Consider the following 15,620-nt stretch of genomic DNA (forward strand, 5'->3'; position numbering starts at 1 on the left):
TTAACATAGTTAAACCAGTGCAGTTTGTGCACGTAGATGTTTTCTCCTTCACTAGCCTGTTGAAAGGCACTTAGAAAATCCCCTTTCTCAATTTTATATTTAATCTAGAAAAATAAGAAGAACCTCTAAGTAGCTATTGCAGTAACATATTTTTAAGGATTTTCTTGAAGCCCTTAAAAAGGGGAACTACTGCCACTGGAAAGATTTTGGTAAATCTTCGGATCAAACTTTTTAAAAGGAATTTGGAAACAGTCGAAACATCTCCTATTGATTTTTTCATAAGCAAAGCATTTTGGTTTTCCATTCAAAAATGCTTTTCATTCAGAAATTTTAGTTGGACTTATTTACTCTAATAATTCAAAGTCAGAAGAAAATCTTTCAACTGGTCTACCAAAGTCAGAGAATTAGGTCACGAAAATCTTTGGCAAGTCAACTGCTGCTGCAGGAAATTTCAACATTTTGATAACTTTCATACGGTGAGCCTTATTTCCACCTAGTCATAGCAAAAATCTCGCTCCCTTCTGGAATGATTTTGCGGCTTATGTTCACGCACATAGGTATACGAGCACCAAATAAATAATATAAAGGAAGAAAAATATCAAATTTTCTGCCAGATAGCAATCACTGAATTTTAGCTCTGATGGAAACATGGAAATGATTCTGAAGTATTTTATCATCTTCTTCAGTTGAATAATACCAGACGATATTGTAAGTTTCAGTCTTCCTGTTACCTGTTTGACTCCTCTGAAAGGCTGTGGATTTTTCTTCCTAGGTTTGTTTAATAAATGTAATATTGCATTATTTTATGGGACTGTATCCAAAGCCCATTGAAGTTTATGAGAAAACTTCCGTTATGTACATATCCGTGGACTTTGGATCAAAGTGTCCTAACATGAGTACTGCAGTTCCCCTAGAGCATCTGCAGGAGCTGATAACATGTAGAATATCTCCCACCAAGTTCTTCCTTCACCTCTGTGATTATCTGAGTTCTGTTTTGTCAGTTACTCTCGATACAAAAACAAAGATTAAAATACTGTTATAAAAAGGAATTTTTGAACGGCTTCAGGGCTTGCTATAGGAGCAAACAGTTTGTCTTCCCTCTCCTGAACGTGTTTTACTAATGCACCTTCAAAATGACAGTTCATGCTTTCCAACACTTGCAGTAAATCTTTGTCAATGCATGGACTCAGCAGAAACTTCTAACTGTATGACTTTCTGTCCTAGCCGATACAGCCTGCTGCTCACAGTGGCCCTTCCAGTAAACCAGCATAAGTTTCCAGACTGAAATTTCTGCAGCTATAGCATATAAATTGTGAGAATGACAAGGTTCATTACATTGCCAGGAGATTATATTCTATAATGTAGACCTGAATCAAAGGATAGACTTGAACTATATCAAAAAATAGGCAGGTTGAATTAATTTAACTTCTTGTTTACTCAGTATAATTCTACAAAGCAGGGGTCAACAAGGTGTTTGTCCCTTTACATGTCCTTACTATTAAAGTCATGCTGGAACTGTTCATCCAAATTTAAATTTCGAGTGGATTTTGAAAACTAATTAAATATACTCAGCAGCATAGCCTTGATTTAACAAGAGTTTTGGAATATACATGTGTTTTAAATGCTACTGTGTCCATGACATTTTACAAATGTATCTTAAAAAAAGGAAGATTATTTTAAACTCATGCTCTTCTGACAAGGGCTATTATGGTTGCGAGGCAGCTGAAAGATCTCTGCTCTCAGGGAGGTCACAGTTGCTCTTTTCATTGGTTAAGACTGGAAGTCAGAGGTGTCAGCCTGTTTGGAAGTGTAAATGCAAACCCAAGTATCTGGCTGTGCTCCAGCAGCGGTTCCAAACTCCTTGTTCAGTGAATGTATTACAGCATTTTGTTGTACAGATACCAGCCCAGCTCCGCATGCAAGAACCCACGTTGATGTCTGAGCATTCTGCTGTGTAAGCCTAAGTGAGTGTTTTGTTGAGAGGCAGAAGTCCTCCCTAAATACTGATAGCCATCTTGCTTTTAGTGCGCTTCAGAGAACAGTAGCACAAGGAAGGTGTTTTCTTTTTGCCAGTCCTTTAAAAGTGGAACAGATCTGCAAAACAGAGCACAGATGGCACCAGAAAAGTGGTTTAAATGCAAAGCATTAATTGAGGGAAGTGGTACTTTTCCATCTCTGAGTAGTAGCTTTAATTCTTTTTCTTCACATATTTTGTTTTGAGGACACATTCTAAATGTAAGGCAAAGATCAGGAAGTGAAAAACATAGAGGAAAAAAATTAAGATTACAAAAATCTAGAATGAAAGGACTAAAAACAAGCAGCTTATCTTTATACATACATACATACACACATATATACGCACACACACACACACATATATATGTTCCGAATACCTGCAGTAATTTCTCGCTAACAGTTTTCTATCTTAAATTTTCTAATTAACCAACCGTAAAGTAGAAGCTTTGGAGAAGCTGATTGTGACAGAACAAAATAAATAAAACTCTAAAATTTTATAGATAAATAATTATGCAGTCTTAAATGCGTCTGGTAACTCTCAAACTTTCAAAAAAGTCTAGATATATGATAGATTGCACACTGAACTTGCAAATAATATTGGATTGTAATTTGGATGACAATATTTGATATCATAATGGAAAAAGGCATTCAAACATATGTCTTAAAAGTGTTATATTTTACTGACGGTTTAAAAATAGCTCTCCTTTCTCGCAACTGTTGCATCAGGTTTTTTTTAATGAATATATGAGTTAAATGGAAACTTTTTCAATATTTTGTCCATGCACAGATGTACAGTTTTTAATGTAAATGACTCTGAACCTTGTGGAAATTGCCAGTCTTTTAAGCATTGGGCACCTCTTTGACTCAAAGTGAAAAGCGAGAGGCCTATTCTTCCTTGCAGTTTTGGGCTTTTTGGTTTGCCTTTTTTCTAACTAACTTCTTTTGCTAGTTGCGTTTGAAGTTAGAATGAAAGAAAGGAAGAACTGTACTGAACCTTTAAGGTTTTCAAGTAGCTCTCCTGTCAGTTGAGATAACCCCTTGCCTCCTCTTTATGTGCTAACAGGGAGAGGAAAGAGCACAGATCACAGAATCATGGAATAACTGAGATTGGAAGGGGCCTTTGGAGGTCATCTAGTCCAGCCACCTTGCTCAGAGCACTGTCACCTAGAGCATCTTGCCCAGGACCATGTACTGCCAGGTTTTGAATATCTCTTAAATATGGAGATTCACAACTTCTCTGAGCAGCCTCCTCCAGTGTCCAGTCACCCTCACAATAAAAAAGTGTTTTCTTTTGTTTAATTGGCATTTCCTGTGTTTCAGCTTGTGCCCATGATACCACTGAGAAGACTCTAGCTTCATCTTCTTTATGCCTACCCTGGCCCCCCCAGATGTTTATACACATGGATAAGATCCCCCCTGAGCCTTCTCTTCTCCAGGCTAAACAGCCCAGCTCTCTCAGCCTCTCGTCATATGAGAGATGCTCCAGTCCCTTCAACATCTTAGTGACCCTTCACTGGACTTGCTCCAGTATGTCCATGGCTCTCTTGGGGAGCCCAGAACTGGACACAGCGCTCCAAGTGTCTCATCAGTGCTGAACAGAGGGGAAGGACCACCTCCCTCAACTTGCTGGCAACACTCTGCCTAACGGAGCCCAGGAGGCTGTTGGCCTTCTTTAACACAAGGGCTCACTGGCTGGCTTATGGTCAACTTATTGTCCAGCAAGGCCCACAGGTCTTTTATCTGTTGGGCTGCTTTCTAGCCAGTTGTCCCTCAGACTGTACTGGTGCATGAGGTCATTCTCCAGGTGCAGGACTTTATACACTTTCTTTTGTTGAACTTCATGAGGTTCCTCTCTGCCAAAATCTCCAGCCTCTCGAGGTCCCTCTGAATGGCAGCATAACCCTCTGGTGTCTCAACCACTCCTCTCAGTTTTGTGTTTTCTGCAAACTTGCTAAGGGTGTACTGTGTCCCATCATCTAGATCATTAATATTTTAAACAATACTGGATCCAGAATTGACCCCTGGCCTCCAGCAGGTCCTCATGCTGATCACAGCCCTCAGAGCCTGGCAGTTAGTCACTTTTCCATCCATCCACCTCACTTTCCACTTATCTAGCCTGTACTTCATCAGCTTGTTTATGAGGATGTTATGGGAGACAGTATTGAAGGCCTTCCTAAAGCTAAAATAAACAACATCCGCTGCTCTCCTCTCATCCACTAAGCCAGTCATCTCATTGTAGAAGGCTTTCAGGTTGGTTAAGCACGTTATCCCCTTCATAGATCCATGCTGACTACTCCCAGTCATGTTCTTGTCCTTCATGTGTTTGGAAATAATTTCCAGGAGGATTTACTCCATCACCTTCCCAGGGAATGAGGTGAGGCTGACCTGCCTGTAGTTCCCCAGGTCCTCCTTCAAGCATAAGCTAGAAGCTACTCATGATCCCACCATCACTGACCCGGGGATGGATAGTTGCTTGAGAATGGGGTGGCAGAGAGTCACACAGGCAGGTACCTCTGTCGTTCCATTGCAGGAACCTAACATAGGTGCTTTCGTGTGTTAGTGTCTCTTGAACTCTCCATGGACAGCCATTTCTGACACTTACTCAGAGATGGAGTCTGAGTTGGGTGCTCTGAACTGCTCTGGGGAGGAATTTCCTGTCCTTCCGTTCCTATGTGGAAAGCCCATGATGACTTGTTTCCTTGCTGGAGCACTGAATTTAGGTGCCTGAAGACAGACAGTACAAACACCCTCTGTAATGTCAAGATTCCCTGCTACCCTGGATGGGGAAAATGACAATAGCCACTATTTCCTGTCATTCATTTCATTTTAGAAGCATTACTCTTTTAGGCAAAGGTGCTTTGAGACTTCATGTGCTGTGGGTGACTCCTCCGTCGTTTCTAATCTCTCTGTTTGAGTTCTGCTTAATGGGATTGGCCTTTGATCTCTGAAAACCTCAGTACAATTTGGTCTATGAAGTCAGGGCCAGCTTCTTCACAGTACTTTAGGGTTCGGAGGATGTAATTCTTCCCCACAAAAAGGGTCGTTTTAGGACGTTGCTGTTATTAAAAAAGAAGATGACTAGATTTGGGACCTATCAGGTCTGATGATGTTTCATTAGTGGCACATACGGATATCTCAGTTCAGCAGATCCCTCAGGACTCAGTACGCTGTCAGTGTCTTTTTTTCCTGGTCTGGAAAGCACAACAGCTCTTGATGACAGGAAATGGCACAATATGGTGTTTCCTTTCTCCAGTTCTGCTTGAAGGAGTGATTTGCAACGTGGCAAAGAGATTTTTGCCCTGCCAGAGGCCCCTTGCAAAGGCAAGCTTTGCTGTTATTTCTGTGAGTCGCCTTTTTCAAAAGCACAGATTTTCAGGCCTCCTTACTCTTGACCTGGGAAGGGAAGGTGGGAGAGAAAAGAAGTCATGTAGATCACATGTTCTGCAGCATCAGCAATAGATGAGGGAGGATTTGATTTTATCTTCAGGGAAGCAGAGTGAGAACAAAGCTGCCAGCATGTTGCACACTGGTTGAACGAGAAGTGCTGGATTGAGGCACTTGTCAGAGCTGAGTTGTACTGCAATCTGACGATGATTCAAGATATTCAATATCATTTCATGATTGTGATTTAATAAGTATTTATATTGGCGCTGATGCCCTACAAGTTTCGTATGCTATCATGAAGGCCAGATCCAAAGTTTCTTAGATCAGCTGAAAAATTGTCATGGATCTCAGACGGTTTTAGATGACAGCCTCTGTGCATTCTTAATGCAGGTGAAGGTTGGGAACTTCTTTAAAGAGCTCAGATATTTTATTTTATTTATATTGTATTTATTTTTGTTATTTCTACATTTTTAATCTACATAATTGGCATTATTCAATTTGATTAAAATCTCCTGGAAATAAGATTCCACAGGCCATCCACATGGTGGAACATTTGTTTTTCCTGTGTAATAGTAATTCAAAACAGGTAATGATTTTGTTCAAATTATTTTCGCTTCCTGCCTTGAATTCTGCAATTGTCTCGATCTTACTAAAATTTGCTCTGATTCAGGGTCTCCCTAATGCCTTTGATGTGAATTCAAAATAGAAAAATCTCATGAGTTGCCTTGCCATCCATCCCCTTTCAGAGATGGATGACATCTTGTTCTCTTTTTCCCTATGTTTTCTTTCTACAGGTTATTCCCTTAGTCACTGGGGAGAAAGGAGATGCATTTTATCAAAGTTAATTGGTACTTTCTCCGTACTAAGAGCTGAAACAGCGCCAGCATCTAAGAATGCTGTCCTAACTTCCAAGCAGATAGACTATTACTAAGGTTGTTGTACAGAGCAGATAGAGAACGCTAAAATAGAGAGATCTAAAGGAAGAATATGGAAATGAATCAGTTTTAAGAGGGGTAAGAACGCTTGTACCTTCTCTACTAAGTCTCAGTCAAAGTTCTAAAAATCCACATTCCTTTCATACTGCTTTAGAACAATTTGTTATTTGATCATAGTTACACTGTTTTTACCCTACAATCAGCCAAGGGCAGCAGTTGTCCACCGAACATGTAAAAGAAAGATTGATAGCAGGGCTATTGTTTGTTACTGTGTGGGAGACTAATATAACAACCGGCATTGAAACAATGTCAGTAATTCTGAGGAAAGTAAGGTCTGCGCTTTCTGGGAATGGTCTGATCTGGCTCAGTCCTGACGGGCCTCTCATGCTACGTAAGTTTCCATTTGTGGGGTTTCTGGGGGTTCTTCCCACGCTGTGTGCAGGGAGGGCTCAACTAAAAATGGATTTCAGGAGATTTATGGAAATGCTGGAATGTCCAAGGAAGCACTGCTTTTCCCCGGTACGTCTAATTCTCAAACAGACTAATATCTCCCACAGAGCAGGATCTGTCTGCTTTCATAAATTTTGACATTGGGAAGAAGTAGTATATCATATTCTCTGACCTCCTGTATAGTACTGGGAATAGGCTCAATACGGAGATACCTCACTAAGATTGTTTTCACCTGTTTCCTTTGAGTTTGGTGTTAGTTATGTTGTAAGAGGCTGGAACTGGTCAGATGTTGCTCGAGCTCTCACTAGATATGCACTATTTTTCTCGTGAGTTGGAAGGATAATGTAGGGTGGTCCCAACTTAGCCACATGCCTTCTTTGTCCCCATAGCAGTGATTCACTCATTTCACAAAGTACAAAAGAGATCCTGAAGCTAAACAACATCATAAACATACATCAGAATGACAAATAACTTGCAAGAAAGAGGATACTTCCATTTTATCTGTCCCTACTTTCAGAAATATTTATTGACCTTGTTCTGATTGTCATTGCTCTTCTTGTTCTTTTTCAACATACATTAAATGCAAACCATAACTTGGAAGTCTCTTTTCCCCATTAAGATAGTAATGTAATATGCTTTACGTTTCTTCTACGTAGACCTGTGCCAAAATCCAATGAAATCTTTAGGAGGACTTTCCTCCACTTATGCTTTCTAAAAAGGCCCAGAATGGGAGCAGAAGTGTCAGCTCCCTCCTGTGCTTCAGTGCTGACCTACCAGCACTGGCGTTGGTCTTTAAGGTCTGTAAAGTTACTCCCTCTGCCCTGTCTTTGGGTGACCAGAAGTCGCAAGGCTAATTTCAGTTTTCATTTACTAGGAAGAAAGGAGAAAGAGGAATAACATCTGACCTTTTTCTTCATGAAAAAACCTCTGGGAAAAGAACTCTAACTTTGAAAAAAATAAATTTGAAGAAGATTGGCACTGATTTTTCACTGGGATCCAGTAGCATTTCACAGTCCCCCTTGAGAATTATCCACAGGAGAACAGGCGTAATGGTAATGCTCTCCAAATGATCAAGGAATGTCATCCACTATGTCTGCTCAGCAGAAACAGACTAGCTTTAATTTGCTAGAGTGGATGAGCCCAGGCTATTCAACATCGTATGTCCTTGTGTTTGCTAATATGCTTAGAATCTCTTTTCTTTCTTCTTCTGTGTTATTGCCATCTAAACTGGCTAAATCACAGGCCCAGATTACATATCTTTACTTCACACTCACTTTCATTTTGATCTGTAGACATAAGCAGGTGGCAGAAAGAGGCAAAGGACAAACCAGTATTGTTCCTTGAAATCTGTAGTCACTGCCTACGCTCTCCAGCTCTATTCTGTAAGTGCAGCCATTTACTTTCTGTGTCTCCTAGGGCAAGAGACTCGAAACTTGAGGATCTGCTACCTACAACCTCATTTTCTGGGGTAACTCAGTTCATCCAAGCTTGAGAGGACACAGCAACAAATTAGTTTTGTTGTAAAAACAAAAAAACCATACAAAACCCTAAATCTATTTTCAAGCCTTTGCAGAGTGGTAACACGAAGATGCAGAGAAAACAATTACCGTTTGGAGCACAACCTAAGAAATGTTTTGCAAATCCACTGAATCTGTTAGAAATAGGAGTATTCAGAGTCAAGGAGAATTGCTACTAAAAGTATATATCACTGTCAGGAATAGTTAAGTCTCTATGTCAGAATCCAGCAAATGAAGTACTTTTTAGGGAAAAACATATCTTCATTACATGTATGGACTGCATTTAGCAAATCCCAGAAGGTGCAGCTGTAGAATAAGGGTTAAATTAATCTATTTACTTTGGGAATTCTAGCAGTAGGCACTACTTTTCTTGTATCTTGGGAATTTGAGTACTATCTGTCTTGAATGTGTGAAATCTCAAGACTTACTAAGTTTATGCAATCAATTGGATGCTAGGTAAATGTACCCTCTCTTGTAACTTGGTCTGGATACTCAGAGGTGTAGTGTAAGTTCTGTATCTCTTCGGAGACCCACTGCAAGCTTTGGTTGTAATCAGATGGTGATGGAGTTCTTTCTAGTGTAAGACTCTCTATCCCTTGGGAAACTTCCTAGGTTTGAAAGCAGATGGAGGGGAAAAATCTATATGTATATATATTATGTATATTTTTCTTCTAAGTGTTTGAAAAATCTGGGTGTGCAAGTATAAGTAGCCCCTAGGCATCTATAAAACGAGAAACTGGCATTTGCATAGCAAGTCCCATTATATGTTACTGACCTTGGTAATATTACAGGAGTCATTTTCACACACAGCATTTTTAATGGAGTATCTATAATGCATTAGTCACTGATGCTTTTGCCTTGCATCAGCCGTTCAGATCCCTATGTCCATTTTCCTTTCCACTGTACTTGAGTTACAGTCGAATTATAAGGAAAAGTTCTGCTCTTCATTACTGTGTTGTTTCATCTCTGAACCTTTTGCAATCCTCTTTCGTTTCAGAGAAGTCCTGTGTCACTGTAAGGTCATTCATACAACACACATCACTGCAGATCCTAAGAAGTGGAGGGGAATAAGTGCCCTTATGTTGCATGGAAAAGCATCTTAGTATAACAATTCTTCAATCTTTTTGTACGTGCAGGGTGTTGAGATTGATTATCTTTTACTTTGACGTGACAGTGCAGCACATGCCCCTGTTCATCTCTCTAGAGAGTGGGTTAACATTGGCAGTAGCCTGGGTGAGTTTACTAAATACAGGAGGTAGCAGTAATTATATAGCTTTAAGAGATCTACTTCTAATCTAATTCAAAAACTTGTTAGTTTATATGGATGACTCATTGGCAGAGGTTGCTGTTGTTGCAGAAGGGCTCGTGTACATTGAGCATGGCTGGTTACATGGCTGGTTTTGGCTGAACTTGATAAAATTATGCTATCTATATCTTTAAAATTTGCATTTAAAGAGAAATGAAGGGAGTTTATAATTTTGAGGAGCATCACGATTCGGTGTGTCTGCATGACTTGCTTGCTTTAGTGAAGGAGCGGAGATATGCCTTCCTTTGCTTTAGCATCTGCTAACGAGAACAGTACATAATCTAGTGCTCGTCTTACAGGAAAAGGTGTTCAGGAGGCACAGTTCTGTTCCTGAGTCTGTCACAAATTCTGGCAGATTTCTTGCATATGAGATATGGCTTCATTAGGGAGACAAAATAAAGTAAGATCAAGACCCGGGAAATGGATGGGCACTTTTGAAAATTTTGGTCTGAACATGTTAATTTCAGCACTTTTAAATTGGGGGATTAGAAGTATTTCACAGGATTCCTGGAGGGCTCTGTGAGTGTTTGCGAAGTGTTTTAGAGATATTAGCATGGCAAATTGCATTGCAGTGCAAAGAACAGAATCTTTACTTGCGACCACACCTCTGGAGCATTCATGCATTTTGTGACGGTCCCATATGACAGCAGTTTGTTAGGAGACTGTCATAGTTCTGATTTCCCCAGCTGTTTCTTTAACTTCTCCCCCTGGAAATTTTATCTGGATGAAAAAAAGAGGAATTTGTTTATTTGTCCCAGATGCCTCCAGAATGTGCCAGAGCTGGTGTTTACGTGCTCTTTGTTGGCATATGCACTGCATGGGGTTTGGGCCCAGAGCACTATTTACAGGATAGTGTATCGTCAGGCTCAGGAATATATGAAGGGCTAGACTATGCAGTGGAGTTCATGGCTCCGTCCACCTTATCATAAAAACACGATTACAATAACTTCTGCCTGGAAATTTTACAGATTATTGTGAGTTCATCAAGCATAGTTAGTGAGTCAGAAATCTTTTAGAAAAAGAAAAAAGTTATGTTTTATTAACCAATACCGGAGAGGAAACTGAGCTTCTTCCCTTTGTTTACCAATAGCATGTAATTTTAATAAGTTGCCTGCCCTTGTCACAGGCTAGCATCAAACCTTGTTTGACGTACTGTGACTCCCCATGGCACTTGGAGGTTGAATGTAGTACATACAGCATGTAACTAATGAGATGGTTTTCTGTTCATCCTTTCAGTTAATTCTGTGTGTTCTTTTTTCCTCCCCCCTTTGTGCTGCACGGCTGATTACCACCCTAGGACCCTGCAATGGGACACAGACCCCTCAGTGCTGCAGCTCCAGTCTGACTCTGAACTTGGGTATATGTCAGCTTTTTTGTTATTCATTTACCATTTTCTTGCAAGAATTGTGTTGAAAATGCTTCCCAGTTGAGCTGTTTTTATGTGATCTTCATTTGCTTTGTTCACTCCAAAACACCTTAATTTTAGTGTCCTTTTTTTAGTATCATCAATGAGAAGCTTCAGCAAAGCCATCTTTCTTTGTGGAAAAAAACAACTATTTTAAAGAAGCTCGTGAAAAGATAAGCTGCTGTTTCTGTTGCCTGAAAAACAATACAAATAACTATTTCATTACAGATGAAATGTTATTATTGTGGCACTTTAATGTGCATGTACAGTTACACTGGTCTTGTTTGTACCTGTTGATTCAGAGTTTTCTTTCTGAATCAGTTGCAGGGTACTTCTTCCCCTCCCTTCTGTCTTTGCCATAGTTAGGTTGTTTCCATATGCAATAACAATTACCCCTTTTTCCTTAGGAGCTTTATATGTGCTTACAGTTGTGCATTTAAATATGATCATGGTCCAAGAGTTGTGTTTTTAGTTGAATTCAGGTTAGTCAAGCATGTTTTAGTTGTACTAGGGCTAAAATTAATATTTTCTAGTTTGGGATGGAGCTTCTCTCCTCAACACATCTGAAAAAGTTAGTTGCTTCAGAAAACAGAACCTAACTGGTGCGGACAGCCAACTGCACCTAGTGTGTTTATAGCTTAAAAGGTAACTGTATTAAGTGTTCCTTGCAAATGCAGTAATGCAGTGTAGTATCAGGAAACATCTGATAGCATGAACAGCTTATCTACTGTGGGCAAAACCAAATCTGTATGCTGCTGAAATTGCTCTGCCTATCAATTTACAGGCTTGCCTCTCTGAATCTCCAGGCAAATATCTCGTGCTTCTGCTAGTTCTTGGTGTTTTCCCTCTGGCAATTCCTGTGAAATTCAGCATTCTGTAGGTTGTAAGGAAAACAGTTTTCCTTTAATTATTGGTTGACAATACCTGCAGAGACAGTTAGGGGCATTAGAGCTATTCACTGGGAAAGAAGATCAAAAAGAGTGAAAATCATCCACGCAGCATGCTAAAAAGCATTTCTCCACCTCCAGAACTGTTAGGATTATTTGTAATTTCCACTTGAATGTGGTATCAAATAGATCCAGATTCTACTTCACCTGGATCATATCAAAATGGCAGAGTTTCTCAACCTATTTGAAGCCTTGTAGAGATCTTACCTGCTGTTTCCCAGAAGTTGCGATTACGAGATGAGCACTCTCAGAAGCAAGGTTCCTCAAATGGCTATGCAAGGCAAGGTGGTTTATTTGACTCGTGCAAAGGTAAAACTGTGTATACCCACAAGACTTCAAACTTTTATGAGCAGTCAGTGCAAAGGCAGAAAAGAAGCATGCCAAAAAGATTGAATCCTCATGTTGCTGGGTGTACTCCTTAACAGGAATCCTGTCCCCTTTGAAAGAAAATGGTCTTGAAAACCAAGGCAAGGAAGGATCAGACTTTCTACTGGTGACATGAGAATAAATAAAAAATATACCAATACAGAGAAGTTCTGCAGTTAGCATGCAAATGATGTGTGTAGCTTAAAAATTCCCGCAGATCATCTTTCTTCGGGTTCCTACAGACAGAGGAATATATTTTTAAGGCATAAACTTTGCTCTCTTCCTACTGACATGCCATGGGCAGTTTTCAAAGAGATCCATCAAAGTTTCTGTGCTCTCTAAGCTGAATATTCAGCAAGCTGTAAATGAAGAGGTGAAAAATGTGGGTGAGAAAGCAGTAGACAGTTGAGTGCTGCCTGAAAAAGAATTAGGAACTGTGGCATTACAGTTCATATTAGTAGAGTCCAGGTACTGAAAGGATGGTCCTGCTGTCCCTAAGTGCTTGGGACCAAGGGCTAGGCCAGCTTTTAGTTATACAAGAACCGTTATAGATTGATTAATGGGGACAAAAAGAACTAAGTGGCAACTTACCCTCAGATGAAGAAAGACCTCCCAGGATTCGCCAGTAATTACTAGACATTTGTGCAGCCCTCAGCGACTCCTAAATTAGATATTTTTTTGGTGAAGAATTCAACACATTCTCTCAACAAAGTGCTCTGGTCTGTAACTCATTTCTTGGTTAACAGTGCGCAAAGAAGTTAAGCCAAGTAGCAGTTAAATCCAACTCTCCGTTAGGGTCCATGTTCTCCATCATCCTCAATCATCTCTATCTCAAGGAGATAACGGAGTGACCTCGTGGGAAGCTGTAGGCATTTGGTGTATTGGATGACGTTCTGCACAGGCCGCACACAGGCCTAAATTAGGCATAGATTGGGCACAAAGTTAATTAGAGCGGAGATGCTTAATGAAGACCCCAGTCAAGGAGCTGTTTCAGTGCAAAGCTTATTTCTATCTTCAGTAGCCTGGGATAGCGGAGGACTGGTTACAGTAGGAAAGACTGGTTGACCAAGCAGGCAATGGTAGTTTGAAATCTGGTGGCGGAGGAGCGAAAGCTGCATATGATTTTGCTGGGGTGTTGTTTCTTAAAGCTTGAATTCACACTGACCCTCAGTTAAAGCAGCTACAGAAAAGTAACACGGTACTGAGACTTTTATTAGCTGTTACAGATTCTTAAAGTATCACAGGCTGCAGACATTTTTCTGCCATCATGCAGGATTTTCAGACAATTTTGCTTTTGTTCTTATCGGCAGTCACAAATTGGTGTAAGGAGGGAAAGCTTTTTAATTTTTCTTTTTTCAAGAGGGCATAGATAGACTCAAAGCTGTAATAACTGTTATTGCTGTAGTGATTTGTTACATGATATGGCTGATTCATACTGATTACCTGCTGAATCTAATTGCATTCAGCTTAATAACACTCAGCCAGAAAAATAGATTAGAAAAATTTATAGCTGATGTAGCATAAACCAGCTGAAGAGTTCAGTAGGTGTCATCCAATGATGCCAATTTCCTTTTGAGGCTCTCATTTCCTTTCAGACATCAATCTTAATTGAATACCTAAACCACTCTAAAAGTATTAGATAAAAGGCCTTTGACCTCTGTTCTTCTGACAATCTGGGAGAGAGAAAGGATGTGGATAATATATTTGAGTTTGCTACTTTTCCAAATGGCTTTCTGTTAATAGCATGGAAGTTCAGAAGCATTGCGTCCATGAATCTGTTTCCCATAAACGTATAAGCATGCTTTCTTATGTTGGTCAGACAACTGGATTTATTTACTTCAGCTATTTTTTATTTGCTTATTCTTTTCTCTCATGAAAGCAGTCAATTTTTCCAGTACAACATTTGCAAATAAACATTTGTTTTTCTTCCCTCCCTACAGACAGTCAAATAATATTCAGGAAACAATTTGATTTTTCCCCAATTGTTGAGTAAACCGTGTAGGACTAGAAGTGTTCATGATCATGTTCATCTGTCTCTCTCATAACTATTTCCCTTCCCCAGTCACGGCGTTATTTGGCTTATTGGTTTATTTCACGTGCTTTATTTAAAGTTAGGAAAGCAGTAGGAGAAGGCTATAGTTGCCCTGTTCCAGCTGTGTCCCTAGTGCTCCCCTGCAACCATTGCATTAGGACTTCAGTAACCATGAACCTACAGCAATTCCATTGCTAATGACTGCTGTGAAAGGGAGAATCTCCTCCTTTATGGAAATTATCCACCTTGCCACTTAAAGGCTCTGTCATTGCTCTCAGATGGACATCTGAAAGATGCTCATTTCCTCTCAGTCCTAATGCAGCCTACCTGTTTTATGCCCACTGTGCCCCTTCCACTATGTGCATCTCAGACTGAGGATTAACTCTCTTGAGCAGGCAGAACATTGCAGTAATACAAGTATATAGAAGACCGTTATTTTGCGTAGTTAAGAGGGGCATCAGCAGGTCATTTCTCTCTCCCATTTACAGTCTCTCTCAGCTGCCTGATCTAGGTCCAGGGAGGTTCAGTAACTGTAATTTATTATGGCCAGTGGTTCCCAGGTTAATTTTCTTCAGTACAATTAGATGCTTCTCATACATACTGTATTTTTTTTCATTTTAGAAAACATTTATGTATTTTTTTCTCTATCCTGTTCATAAAAAACTATCACTTTTCTTCCTGCTGCTGCTTTACACTTACATAGCTAACCTTTTGATGTCATGTATTCAATCTTAGACGCAGACTGCACAAACTAGGTGTGTCAAAGATTACCCAGGTTGATTTCTTACCTCGGGAGGTGGTGTCCTACTCCAAGGAGACCCAGACACCTCTTGCCACACATCAGTCTGAAGGTAAGATATTTACTTTTTTTTTTCCAAAAGCATTGTCATAGAAAATAAGTCTTTAAGTAAGACTTAAAGAATGCAAGAAAAATAATAGTAAATCATAATACAGCTGCTAATCACATTTTCTGCAAGCCAGGTATTGTTTATGTGATTAATAGCTGTTCTGGTGAGAGTAATTATAATAATGACTTCAAATTCAGGTGGAACCAAACTGCTGCCTTACAATGGATTGTGCTTAGATAACAGTATAATGAGAACATATTTTCAAATAAATCATTATGAATATAATTAAAATAGTGTTTTATTCAATTTTTCTTGCTTTCACAAGGAAGTTACTTGTTCCATGCTTTGTAAAGAGGCAGTAATGGAAAGTTGCCCTAGTATATTGGGTCAGTGTAATTGTGTCCCCCTTTAGTA

At 39.7% G+C, this 15,620-nt stretch overlaps 1 protein-coding gene across 8 annotated transcripts in view; it reads left to right on the forward strand.

Annotated features, from left to right (window-relative positions):
- Nucleotides 1-15,620, forward strand: part of DYNC1I1 (dynein cytoplasmic 1 intermediate chain 1) — a 200,347-nt gene that overhangs the window by 31,837 nt on the left and 152,890 nt on the right. For 5 of the 8 annotated variants that reach the window (XM_068934909.1, XM_068934907.1, XM_068934912.1 and 2 more), the window contains exons 5-6: nucleotides 10,906-10,965; nucleotides 15,094-15,209. In XM_068934909.1, the coding sequence (XP_068791010.1) occupies nucleotides 10,906-10,965; nucleotides 15,094-15,209 (176 nt within the window). The remainder of the gene's footprint in view (nucleotides 1-10,905; nucleotides 10,966-15,093; nucleotides 15,210-15,620) is intronic. The other 3 variants (XM_068934911.1, XM_068934913.1, XM_068934914.1) reach the window with 1 other exon arrangement.

The sequence above is a fragment of the Struthio camelus genome, chromosome 2 (assembly GCF_040807025.1).
Source record: "Struthio camelus isolate bStrCam1 chromosome 2, bStrCam1.hap1, whole genome shotgun sequence".
NCBI lineage: Eukaryota > Metazoa > Chordata > Aves > Struthioniformes > Struthionidae > Struthio > Struthio camelus.